Below are 14328 nucleotides of genomic sequence, written 5' to 3'. Positions count from 1 at the left end.
CAGATTTCTTAGATGGTTGATGTTTTCTAGTCGTGTTATGAATTAATTCTATAATGTGTCAGACATTTGAATTCTGCTAAGTACAAATCCCTGCCTGTAGATTATGTGTGTGTGTGTGTGTGTGTGTGTGTGTGTGTATATATATATATAAAATAATATACAGCTAAATTTCAACTTTTTTGGTCAACAATTTTCTTTATGTGAAACAAAAACTTGACGTATAATTTTGGAATTTTAAATAACTTAAAATTACTATAACTTTAAATAACTTTTACTAATAAAACAACTACTTTTAAATAACTGAGGTTTACTTTCATTGTAAAGCTCAGTTTTCTACAATCCCTGTACAAAAAGTTAAAAAATTTATAGCTGTGATGTTGCAAAAACTACAGAGATAAAGCCAGATAAAATAAATATTATATATGTACGTGCTGCATTTTCTTGAAAGGTTGAATATATTTTTAACATCCAGTTCATAAAAAATTCTGCGATGTACATTGTACTGATAATTAATAGCATCAAATTTCTTATTTTTTGTTTTGAGTTATTTGAATAATAGGAAAATTAACAGGTGAGGGTCATTCAATATGGATTAACTGTTCAGATAATACTCAGAGAATGAATGAGGATAATATGTATGAGTGTAAATGAAGTGTAGTCTTGTACAATCTCAGTTGGACCATTCCTGAGATGTGTGGTTAATTGAAACCCAACCACCAAAGAACACCGGCATCCCCGATCTAGTATTCAAATCTGTGTAAAAATAACTGACTTTACTAGGACTTGAACGCTGAAACTCTCAACTTCCAAAACTTAATGTGAACTGATAAACATTTTTTCACTGTTGTATTTTTACATTAAATTCTTTGAAAACTTTTCAAAATGAAACTGGAGCTTCTTTGTTGATTTGATTTTCTTTCTCATTCACTAAATTGTTTGTGGTTATGTGAAAAATTTGCAATCCAGTTGCTAATAAGATCTTTTAGAATTAGAAAAAAATTCATTTTTTTCAATATTTGAATTAGTTTCTTAATTGTTTAGTTATATTACGATATATTATTTGGGTTACTGCCCTCTTCTATTACATGAGGATTTTTAATGGAGGTCACAGATATGCCACCTAACATATATCCTATTTTTTGGATTTGTAAGGATTATGTTTATTAGGTTTTTCTAATAAGCATCAAAGAAGATATTTTGGTTCTTTTTTGACTGCTAGATAGGATTAGTTCACGGATAATTTCACTAGCAGAGTTTTCTGTCTATTGAATTCTGATAAAAAAGTGTTTGCCTCATTGGCTACCAAATGTGTCAAAAAATGGATCAAAGGATGTGTACTGACCTACCTCTTCACAGATAACGAATGAAGGAATTAGGGTGGATAAGGTTAGAGACAATCAATAAAAATAGATTCTGATTATTCAAGTTTACCTACAAGTTAGGATTAAATCTCGCACACAGAAGATCTGAAATAAAAATATGCTGTACCTAGCCTATCACGCATCACTGATGTTTATATATTGCCAATGGTATAGGTTTTCCTAAGTTTGTGGCTTAGTGTATCTTAATTGGATGATCAACTGTTTTTTTCTGTACCGGTTTATAGAAACCACATCTCCCTAGAACTGTTAGATCAGGAAGAATTTAGAAAGGTCTAAATTCTTAATTAAGGCATTAATGTTCAGGTTTTATGTAATGAATTTTAGGAGAATGTATGACTGAAGTTTCTACATTCAGTCAATGTAGCATAGAGAATGTATAAATCTATTTTAAAATCAAAACTTGCCTCTTTCAACAATATTAATGGATGACATTAAAACGACGTGTACATATAGCAACCTTGTCAGGCAGATGTAGAATCTATTTTAGGTAATTACAGCAACTTAAACAGGGATAATATCCCTCTAGCTTTTTTCATTTCATGACTTCTTTGCCATTTTACTACCCACCCTTTCCCTTGATCCATTCTTCTCCATATTAGTTATGTGGATGCAGTTCTGACTCTGCTAGGTTCTCCACGTTGAGAATATTCTGAACAACCTGTTTACTCTCTTGTGACTGTTCAGTAAGTCTAATCGCTGAAGTACTTATTGTGTTAAGTTTCCTAATAAATGAAGTAATAAGGGTTATGATGAGAAAGTGGTAGAATGTACATTGAATTCTATCCAGCTATATGATTAACTTTAAATGTAATTTTTTTAAATAATTTTTTACATTTATTTAAAATTAGAAATAAACTATTAATAACTAATTATAATTCTTCAGGAGAAATTCAGATTATGACAAAAGACTCATGTAGAGAGGTGGTCAGAGAAATGCTAGCAAACTAATTAATACTAGTTCTGATTTATAAACACTAAATTTATTTTTTTTAATAAACAATTTTAAACAGTTTATGCTATTTATTTACTAAGTATATAACAGGAACATAATTTACTTTTTAAATGTAGTTTCCTTATTTCTTATATATCAGATGCAGTCGAGGAAAAATAAAGTTTTTACTTGGACTATTTATATACAACAGGATAAATAGTATTGCAAATGATAGAACTAAGATTATCGTGTTTTTATAACAGTACACAACAACCAGGAGTGCACTGGTGCCAGAACACTGTTTCGGTACTGCTTTTTGGTAGAAATAAAAAATTAATAAGTTTTATTTTAACGTTAAACATTCATTGTTATATATCTTAATGAAAGATATTATCACTTCCTTAAATGGTGAATAATGAATGTTCACAAATTAAATGTTTTTGTGGATATAAAAATGGTTTGGTTTGAATCACCTTCACTTGAGTTTTTTTTTTTTTTATCGATATGTTAACAAATTTTAAGTCAATAAAAAATATAACCTAAATAATGAAAATTACGCCACACGAAAATGGGTTCTTGGATAACCATAGGCAAACTATGACAAAATAAGTTGTTAAAAATCTACTTTATGAAAAAAGTTGATGTAGATAGCTATCTCTGGCTGTGGACCATATTCTTGTGATCTACTATTATACAAAATCTGGTACTGGAAAATTATTGCATCCATGTATACATATTACTTTGTTAATTATGATATATGTAAATATATGTATATATTTGTTATATATTCACCACTTTTCTCATATTTAGTCTTTTTTTGTATTTCCAGGTCATATTCATACTTGCCAAATAATAGTGTATAAAAATTATTTTCAAAAAAAAAATGTATGATTATATTGTTATATAATGTAAAATTCTATTGTCTGTTGTTTTAGAACCTAAAAAGCGTCGGTTTCATCCATTACGTGGTTTACGTCGTATGTTCCGACGTAAATCGAGAACAGCCGAAGTTGAATCATTGGGTACTAATGATGCCCAAAGTCTTGAATCAAGAAGCCAGTCTGCCAGTCAGCTATTAGATGACGATATTAATCGACGAAGGTATTGAAATTATTATTTTTAAATTTCTTATAATGTTTTATTTTATATTGTGCTTCTTTTCAAAAATATCTTAAAAGGTTGAAGTTAATCATGAAACCCTTTGATTTTTGATTTGTGTGTGTGTATATATATATATATATATATATATATATATGTATAGTGTATTTTATAGTGTTGTATTTACAAAGTGAGTTCAAAATACACGTAATATAAAATATTGAAAATGATCAGAATGTAGATATTATATTTAAGATGATGATATAGTTTCTAAATATCTTCTTTTTTTTGTTTTCCCAATAATTAAATGATAAATTGTGTATTTAATTAAATTAAAACATTATTTATGGAGAGTATAGGATATTTAAATCATAAGAATAATTTGCAACTGGGACATCGTGGCATTTATTAAAAATGATAAAACCACTCATTAACCAATATTGGTTAATAAGTGGTTTTATCTTACTGCATGGTGATGTTTCATATAACTGCTATGTGACAGATTACCTGATTTTTTAATTTTTTTATTACAAAAAATTTCAAAACACCTAGAATTGTTGTAGGTATTCTAGATAATGTGTGAAAAATAGATAAACAGTGTAAATTTTTCAAAGGTTTGTACTAAGCCATCTAAATTGTTCTAAGTTTACAGTACTTATTTTTGTCCGTTCAGGTGGGAGTTTTCTATACTCCTGTCTACATTATTTTTAGTTATCAGTATTAATGAATGAACCATCTAATTCAGTAATAAAACAGGTCACCAGTTGAGAAATGGTTTGACAGTTCCTCTCAGTTGGTAACCTTTGTTTTATTCTTGTATCGTTGGTGATTTATATCATTTTTAATTAAAAACTTTTTTAAAAGTGGTATAAGTTGCTATGCCCATAAGTGATTAAAAAATGAAAACTGCGTAACGTGAATGGTGCTTTAACATTCTTTACTTTGGTGATGTACAGGAACCAGTTTATTGAATGTATGCTTTGACCATTGGCATTATACTTTTCTTTGTAATCTATAATATCCAGGATGCTACTTACTGAGACATTTCAGATGTATAACTGTTATGCTACAAGAAATACATTTTATTGCCTTATTCACTCTAAAACAACTTATCAATAAATGAATGAAAAGCTAGAAAGGTTGCAAATAGAAACAGATACTTCAAAATAGTGCGCAAATTTATGTGGGTTGATGAAATTTAAATTACAAATTTATTTTATTAATTCTTCATTTATGTTCCTAAAATAAAATTAATTGGAATAGAGAAATGTCTACAGAATCTTCAAGAATGAATCTAGGATAATGGCTCTCATGTCTTATGGCATAGTTAATTTTTTTTAATATAGAAGTAATAGAAGGTAAAAATCATTAATAAAAACTGTACTGGAGACAAAAATGTGTCTCAGAAAAATTCTGGTCAAATTTGACATTTTTTCATGCCACAAAGTTAATCTATTGCTTTAGGTAATAGCAGTTATGTTTTAGTACATTTTGTAATCTTAACTAAATGAATAAATAAATTATTCTGGTGGTAAAAAAAGTACAACAAATCCGGTCTAAGAACAAAAAAAAATTCTAACTGGTTGCAAGAAGTTTTAACATTTTTATTTCTTAATTGAAAATAAAATTATTTAAAACTATCCACTTTTCAAATGACAAACCAAAATAGATTTATAGAATATTGAATTTTTAGTTGGTATCAAGATGCTTTCAGTTCTCTTGCAACCATTTTTAGTTACTGACACTGAATTTCTCACCCTGTTGTCAGCAGGATAGTTTGTTTATATTAGGTCTATTTAGAATGTGGTCAAAGAGTGTGTTGGGTTTAAATACATCATTTATTACTATGTGTATATTCATTTACTCGATTGTTGTACGTTTGTATATTTCATATTGTTAAAGTGCATTAAGATGTGGGCTTTTTTTATATTTAACAAGTTTATTGTTAATGTGGATGGATTTATAACTTGTATATGTGTAATGATTGGGAAGTGTTTAGTTACTACTGAGATTTTTTTTTAAAGAGTTCATTGTGTCCTTGTTTAAAGCAGTATCCTGATAGATCAATGTAGAACATTTTGCTGCTCAAACTGTTCAAATTTATCTAGCAAAAGTAATATTTCAGTAAAATAACAATATTTTATCAAGTCTGAATCCCATTTTGGAATTAATATTTATTCATCTGTAACTTTTTTCATATTTCATCCCTGACAATTGCTTAGAAATTCAAGAATTCTGTTCTCAGAAAAGTAGTTGTTTGATCAGTTTGATGCTATTCTACAACAACCAAATTAACTAAACCTGGATGTTTTAAGTTATGACCCACCAACCCAATTTGTGTTCTTTCCTATTGATTTTAAGTGCTTTCATTAAGATTCTCATGTAATGCTACATTTCACAGGCTTTTATTTTTTCTTCTCTGTTTTTCTTATCTATATTTTGTTATAGTAAAGTTCTTAATAAACTGTTTCTAAGATCTACGTTAGATACTAGCTGTACATTAGATAATATTTCTATTTTACTGTAATTCACCCTTTGTATTCATGTTTTCTGAAGTAATATGCTTGATTTCGTAGTAATTTAGTACCAAATAACTTGTTAATATTTTTGAAAGATTTAAAAATGTTTTTAAATAATTCATACTTGTTACATTACTGAAATCTATGTAGTTGCAAGTTATCATAATCTTCACATAACTAAGTGATATAGTGGTAGTGACTTCTTTCTCAGAAAGTTTCAGGTTGGAATCTTAATAATGCTTTTTTCACAGGTTCTAATTTCCATAATCTGTTCTTTGTCTCAGTTTGATAACAATTTTCCCAAATCTCACTCACATAACTCCTGACAAATGAGAAAAACAGTTTCTGAAGGAAAAAACCAAAAATATATATTTTTTTAAATTATAAAAAATATTTTATTTCAAGATAATGTTGAGAAGTTTGTTTTTAATTTCATCCTACATAAAGGTTAGTATTATGAAGTTTTTAGTATCATACAAAAGTTAATCGTATTTGCAAATTTTTTATATAGCTTTATGGTTTTGTTTATTCTTATAACAACACATTTATGTTCAGTTAATATATTGTCTGATTGTGTCAACAAAGTATGTAAAGTACAGGTGTAGATTATGATACGATGCAACATGTTTTTGCAACATTATTGTTTACATTAAGTAAATGTTTGTACCAATATTAAGATCTAAAATATAGTTAATTACATAAATACAATTTGACTGATAAATGTAACTATAAAACTAAACAAAAATGCATTTTCTTGGCTTTTTAAATTTTGTTCACTTTCCTTACTGAATACGTCAAGATAGATTACGTTATTTAATAGTCTGTGTATTAATATATGTATATGTTAAATTTATTATGTTCTATTACATCAGTATCTGCTTGTTTTCATAAAATTTATGTTAGAATGATTTTATAGATGTGTAGAAATAGGCTATAGATTTTTAATTTTTCATTTACTACTACAATTTAAATTGTAACTTGTTTACAATTATTTAGTTTGGCCTAGTAGAATTATATATCAATCAAATGGACTTCAAATGTACTATACGTTTTGTGTAATTTATAAATAAAATGTCATTGAATGAGATCATACCTTATGTCAACACGTTTTCCAAGTCGTAATCATTTATTAACTAGAAGGAAAAAGTATTTCATTTATTAGATTGCTAATATCAGTGTTTGTATTTCTGATAAAAACATCATAACTATTTGAAAAAGTTACTAGAATTTAATTTATATTATTTGCACAAGATAGTAATATCATGAAAAAGGAAGGTCAAATGTTAGTTTACATTGAGATAAAGGAAAAAATCTGGAGAGTATGAGAGGGCACATATAACATGGTAGAACCTGTTACCTTTTGTTTATACTATTATATATTGTACAGCAGAATGACCTTGAACAGATATAATATCAATCGGTTTTATTTCTCATTTTATAAAGGTAAATTAATTGTGTTTGTGTGTTTACTGAGTTAAGTTATGAAGTTCCATTATCATTAGACCTTCTTTATTGTAATTATATTTTATTTAGGGCATTAAAATGTTTTTTGAGTTTATTCTAAACTAACTGACAAAAAAACTTGTTTTTCTTTTGCCTAAAACTGCCATAAATGCAAAAATTGGTAGCAATGCCTATGGGCATACAAATAAAATCATAATTTAAACGTAAAAGAGAATACCTTTCAACTATAGAATGACATGATAGTACCTAAAATCAGCCACTTCAATGCAACAGGTCAGTTAATAATTTTGTAAATGCTTTTTTTATTTTGTAAAAAATCATGACACGATAAGATTTCTGAAAAATGAAATTAAAGTGTTAGAGAAATCAGAATTGAAAAAATAATTAGGTAAAATCAAAATTAGACTGGTTTACAAATTTCCATTAACAAGAGATACAATTATATGGATGGTTTCTAACTTGATAAATTGTTGAAGGATTCACAATGATGAAACATTTACAAAAAATTTGTTACTATATAGGTTTGATTTTACCGTTGAAGTTACTGTTTATAAATGTATAAGAAAGAATGGTGATCAAGGAAATACTGTTTTTATTGTTTAGTAACTCTGAAGGAATTAGATATTTTATTCATATTATTACTCTTTTTGGATATAAAATGTATAGATTTATATAACTACGATCAATACAACAAACAATCAATACAACAAACGCAATCCTACCTTATTGTTTATCATAGAAACAACTGTAATACCATTTTTGAATTATTACCGATAGACAGGTTTTGTCCCGGTGTGAACACATTGAGCAACATCCACTGTACTACATTTAGATACATGTTTTATGAAAATCTGATGATAATATTTTTATGAATAAATAACACTTTTAAGTATATTATCAATCGTGACTATAAAAATTAAATAAGTAAAACTTTATTGTACTAATGTAAATATCCTGTTTGTTAGTTATATGTTTATTATTAATGTTTATAATAAATATAGTTGTAATATTTACTTTTTTATCCTAATTATGCAAAGGACATATCTTATTAGAATAGAAAGTTAAAGGTTAGTGTAAAATATAAATATGTTTTTAAAAAACTTAATGTTTTGCATTATTACAGAACACTTGAATACAATATTAATTCAGTGCTTCACAGTAATAATAATGGAAGGTTAACAAGTTTGTATAATGAGTGAATGTTGTCTATAACGTACAAGTGCAATACAAATATACATATATATAACTGTAACATTTGTAACTGATGTATTTGTGTACGCTTATGTGTCCTTGTAAAATTTTAATTACACTTCAAAGATCCTGTCGGCAGTTATGGTTATATGATTTTAATTTTAATTTATATATTTGTAAACCAATAATCTTGTTGGAAATTACCATGTAAAATGGAATTTCGTTGTACTATATTATATAAAGTAATAACATATATAGTTATTAACTTACTAACGTATATGTTTATGTTTAAAATATGTTATTAACAGGTATTTTCTTAGTATATTTTTGTATAAGTACCTTTGCCATAATTGGTTAATTGTTCATTTTAAGTATTCATTTATTTGCTAACATTTTACTTGTCTTTTGTTGTAGGTTTTTAGTTCATAATAAACTTATTTTTAATACCTATTATTAAAATACTCATCTTTTGTTCATATTTGCTAATTTAGTGAATTGAATATTGTGATACCAACATTTCCATATTTATAGTATTTGTGGTAAAGAATTTTTTATATTGTTAGGGGAATACCTGAAGTTTTGGGTTTTTTAAAAGTATTATTTAGGCAGTATCACCAATTCCAAATTTTATAAGTAACTCATGAACTTAGAAAAATAAAGATATACCATTTCAAGGTGTTCAGTAACTTATGTTCTGTAGGGCTATTTTTTATTAAAATTTTTTTTTTAGTGGAATAATATGTAAAGTGGTGGTTAAAAATTATAATCTAATTTTATATGTGAGGATTGAGCCTTCATTGGCAAAAATTTAATATAAAATGAATGACCTCCTCATGTTGGTTATTTGAGGGCACATTGTAATTTCTGTACGTTCTAGTTTCCATCTCTTCATATTTTATTACAATATATATAAAATAGTCAGAAAATATTCTTGTGTAAAATTAAACTCATTATTATTCTTATAATAAAGCTTCTTAAATTATGCATTAACGTTTGGGCGATAATAATTAGCTTGAATTCTAAGTCACAAAAATTTGAATTTTAAATTTTATCAGCTTTTTTAATTAGGAGCTAAAACAGATTTATTAAATATGAAGTTTTTTTAAAATACAAATCTACAGTTTTAATTTGTCTAACAATTATCTTGATTGATTAGCACTGCTGTTCTCATATGATATCATCTCATTTTTTTTAATGAGCAAAACGCATTTTGTGGTCAAAAAGTGTGTGTGTGAATATGAATTGTGTCTATTTAGTATATATCCTTGTTATTTGTATATTATATATTTTATTATATTCAAATGTGGTAAGATATAATTCTTTTTTTTTGTTTATGTTTAGAATTTCAAGATTATTTTATTAATATTAGTTAATTTATGACGTGGTTGGTAAAAATTGACAAACGCTATATTGTTTTGGATTACTTATAAAAAGTGTTCGCTACATCTTTGTTTGAATCTGTATTCTATTTGACCAATTTAGAACATTGTCTAACTGTTCAGTTTGTATAACAGAAATATTTCAGTAAAATATTATTCCATTCAATATGTGCATAGTTTGAAAACTAGTTTGGAATTAATATTCCTTATCTGTGAAGTACCGTACATGTCAGTTTAAATATTCCATGGATATTCAGTTTGTTTAGGATTGTGTATTTTTTTTTTATAACAGTTTCTTTTTATTCTTAAAGCTATTGTTATTTCCATTGTTTTAAAATGTATGACCTATTTTCTCCAAGTCTGTATACATATACATATATTAATATGTTATGTGATCCTGGACAATGTGGTATGCTACCTAAATCATAGGCAGTCCTCTGTGGGTTGATGTTCTCTCCTTTCCTTATCTTTTATGCCTTCTCTTACTTTTAAGGGCTGTGGGTTTGAATCGGACATTCTAGTTCAATCTGTGGGATCAAGGTAGGACTTATTGATAGCCAGCAATATAACTGTAGCAATATTGGAGTAGCTCTCTTTACTGGTGATGATTATGCTATTTTGTACCTACGGAACTGTGCAAGGATTCTTTTTCCTATCCAAAGATCTCAATAAAAACAAATCTGTGGCTGAATTGCCTATAGGGGAATTACCTAATTCTAATTTATCTTGTAAGTCAGTCAATGATTGTATTGTTAGATTAGATTGCCGGCTAACTATTTTAAAGCCATTAAATTTGAGTGATCTTTAGGTGATATGGATCTGTGGATTACGCTTCTAAATACAGTTTGTGTGAGGTTGGATGAAAAAATTTTTTTATTGTTTATTTAAGTATAAAATTCTAATTTGTGTTATATTCTGTTTATGAATATCAGTTGTACACATTATCATGTTTTCCTTGCTTCAGTAAGATTATCAACGTCATATCCATTGCATTATAGACATGTTCGTTGTGTATGAGTGTGTGTTTGTGTGTTTACTCTGTTTTTAATATTAATATTTTATGAAATTTGTATCAGATTTTTCTTCTGCTAATATATAGAGGATCTTATGAAAGAGCATTGAGTAATGAGGCATTGTATGTTGTAAGATTATTTATTTTATGTTTTATTATTGAATTTTAGCATTGACGTTTAAATAATTCTTTATAAAAGATTTATGAAGTAAAATTTAATGATTTCATCATTTTATAATTCATTGATCTGTTACTCATATATCAAGAGAGTTTCTATTTCTATTTATGATGATGTAATCCAGTTTTAGTACTTTGTACAGCTAAAGTTCTGTTACTTTAATAACTATTATGTCACTGTAATGTATATTATCCATGAACATTATTAGAAATAGTATTGTTGTTTTATTTTTAGTAATCCTAATTATTAGATATCCTGAAAAGAAATCCTTAATTAAATCTTATAAATTTTATATTTTTCATCTTTATTAAATCTTACCTTAATTAAGCATACTTCTATGTACAAAAATATTGAGATCTTTTTCTATCTTCTTAAATAAATGTTTAAATTCTATAATACTTATATTTTTAAAAATAATAGTTTTGACTTTGTTATAAATTAATCGATTTTTATTGAGATTTTTTGTTGTTTTTTTTTGGTCTTCAGTCATTTGACTGGTTTGATGCAGCTCTCCAAGATTCCCTATCTAGTGCTAGTCGTTTCATTTCGGTATACCCCCTACAACCTACATCCCTAACAATTTGTTTTACATATTCCAAACGTGGCCTGCCTACACAATTTTTTCCTTCTACCTGTCCTTCCAATATTAAAGGGACTATTCCAAGATGTCTTAGTATGTGGCCTGTAAGTCTGTCTCTTCTTTTAACTATATTTTTCCAAATGCTTCTTTCTTCATCTATTTGCCGCTATATCTCTTCATTTGTCACTTTATCCACCCGTCTGATTTTTAACATTCTCCTATAGCACCGCATTTCAAAAGCTTCTAATCTTTTCTTCTCAGATACTCCGATCGTCCAAGTTTCACTTCCATATAAAGCGACACTCCAAACATACACTTTCAACAATCTTTTCCCGACATTTAAATTAATTTTTGATGTAAACAAATTATATTTATTACTGAAGGCTCGTTTAGCTTGTGCTATTCGGCATTTTATATCGCTCCTGCTTCGTCCATCTTTAGTAATTCTACTTCCCAAATAACAAAATTCTTCTACCTCCATAATCTTTTCTCCTCCTATTTTCATATTCAGTGGTCCATCTTTGTTATTTCTACTACATTTCATTCATTACTTTGGTTTTGTTCTTGTTTATTTTCATGCGATAGTTCTTGCGTAGGACTTCATCTATGCCGTTCATTGTTTCTTCTAAATCCTTTTTACTCTCGGCTAGAATTACTATATCATCAGCAAATCGTAGCATCTTTATCTTTTCACCTTGTACTGTTACTCCGAATCTAAATTGTTCTTTAACCTCATTAACTGCTAGTTCCATGTAAAGATTAAAAAGTAACGGAGATAGGGAACATCGTTGTCGGACTCCCTTTCTTATTACGGCTTCTTTCTTATGTTCTTCAATTGTTACTGTTGCTGTTTGGTTCCTGTACATGTTAGCAATTGTTCTTCTATCTCTGTATTTGAACCCTAATTTTTTTAAAATGCTGAACATTTTATTTCAGTCTACGTTATCGAATGCCTTTTCTAGGTCTATAAACGACAAGTATGTCGGTTTGTTTTTCTTAATCTTCCTTCTACTATTAATCTGAGGCCTAAAATTGCTTCCCTTGTCCCTATACTTTTCCTGAAACCAAATTGGTCTTCTCCTAACACTTCCTCCACTCTCCTCTCAATTCTTCTGTATAGAATTCTTGTTAAGATTTTTGATGCATGACTAGTTAAACTAATTGTTCTGTATTCTTCACATTTATCTGCCCCTGCTTTCTTTGGTATCATTACTATAACACTTTTTTTGAAGTCTGACGGAAATTCCCCTTTTTCATAAATATTACACACCAGTTTGTATAATCTATCAATCGCTTCCTCACCTGCACTGCGCAGTAATTCTACAGGTATTCCGTCTATTCCAGGAGCCTTTCTGCCATTTAAATCTTTTAATGCTCTCCTAAATTCAGATCTCAGTATTGTTTCTCCCATTTCATCCTCCTCAACTTCCTCTTCTTCCTCTATAACACCATTTTCTAATTCATTTCCTCCGTATAACTCTTCAATATATTCCACCCATCTATCGACTTTACCTTTCGTATTATAAATCGGTATACCAATTGAGATCAGTACATAATTATTATACATAAATAGATTGACCTGCTGTATTTTAATGGTAATGGCTTCTTGATACTGTCCCTGGCTACCATTTTGTTATAGGTGTGATTTATAGGTCCAGCTTCAGGTACACTAATTACATGAATAAACTGCCTATGGGTCCCAAGTCAAGGAAGATACACTAGTTATTTTATTTGGAGATCAATATATTGTGCAAAACTGCAAAAAAGGTTGATGTATAATCCAACGAATAACAAAAGGATTTGGCTTTAAAGTATTAAGAAAAACAATCAGAAAATTACCTTAATCAAAGTAATATCACAAAAATATAAAAAATAAATTAATAGGAAAAGGAATTAGATAAAATTCATTTTAATACACTAAAATAATAATTATATGAAATAATGCTAATGAAGTTATGTGAAGATGTTAATGTAACTGAAATCAACAAAAATTAAAAAAAACAATTTTGTTGGTGTTAGTTGGTGTTTGTGTGGATATTATTTATAACTACATATTAAAAATATGCATTCAAAAATTCAGATTTATTCTAGTGTTTTTCTGTTATTGTTTATAAATCATAAAAAACCATTGTTTTTATTGAAGAAAAAATGTAATTTACCTGGTAACTTTAGATTAGTTGGAAATGTTTTTAATGATAAGATAATATATTAAACTTAGCTGTAAGATTCTTTCTCATTGTCCAACATATAATGAAATATTGAATAAAAGTAGTTTTGTTATTTAGTTTGATAGAAATGTATAAATGTAATTTTTTTATTATGTAGGTGTGTGTGTGTGTGTGTGTATTTATATATATATATATATATACACCTATATACTGAAAACTGAAACATTATGGTTTGATTTTATTGCTAATGAAATCAATTTGGGTTTATCATCTAACATACATTCATTATTTTTACACTGTGGCAACAAAAATACTGCTATTATAATGGGAATATTTTCCACAAAAATATAGATTTGCGATTATTAGACATTACATTTACAATGCATTAAATAAATAGTTCTTCTGAACTACCAGTGTAGAATTTTC

At 27.5% G+C, this 14328-nt stretch overlaps 1 protein-coding gene across 3 annotated transcripts in view; it reads left to right on the top strand.

Moving 5' to 3' along the window:
- The window catches only part of LOC142332105 (uncharacterized), a 528381-nt gene that overhangs the window by 388373 nt on the left and 125680 nt on the right, over positions 1-14328 (top strand). For all 3 annotated transcript variants that reach the window (XM_075378327.1, XM_075378328.1, XM_075378326.1), the window contains one exon: positions 3249-3414. In XM_075378327.1, the coding sequence (XP_075234442.1) occupies positions 3249-3414 (166 nt within the window). The remainder of the gene's footprint in view (positions 1-3248; positions 3415-14328) is intronic.

This window comes from Lycorma delicatula, chromosome 11, assembly GCF_047948215.1.
Source record: "Lycorma delicatula isolate Av1 chromosome 11, ASM4794821v1, whole genome shotgun sequence".
Taxonomy (NCBI): Eukaryota; Metazoa; Arthropoda; class Insecta; order Hemiptera; family Fulgoridae; genus Lycorma; species Lycorma delicatula.
This window is presented reverse-complemented; position numbering and strand designations above follow the sequence as displayed.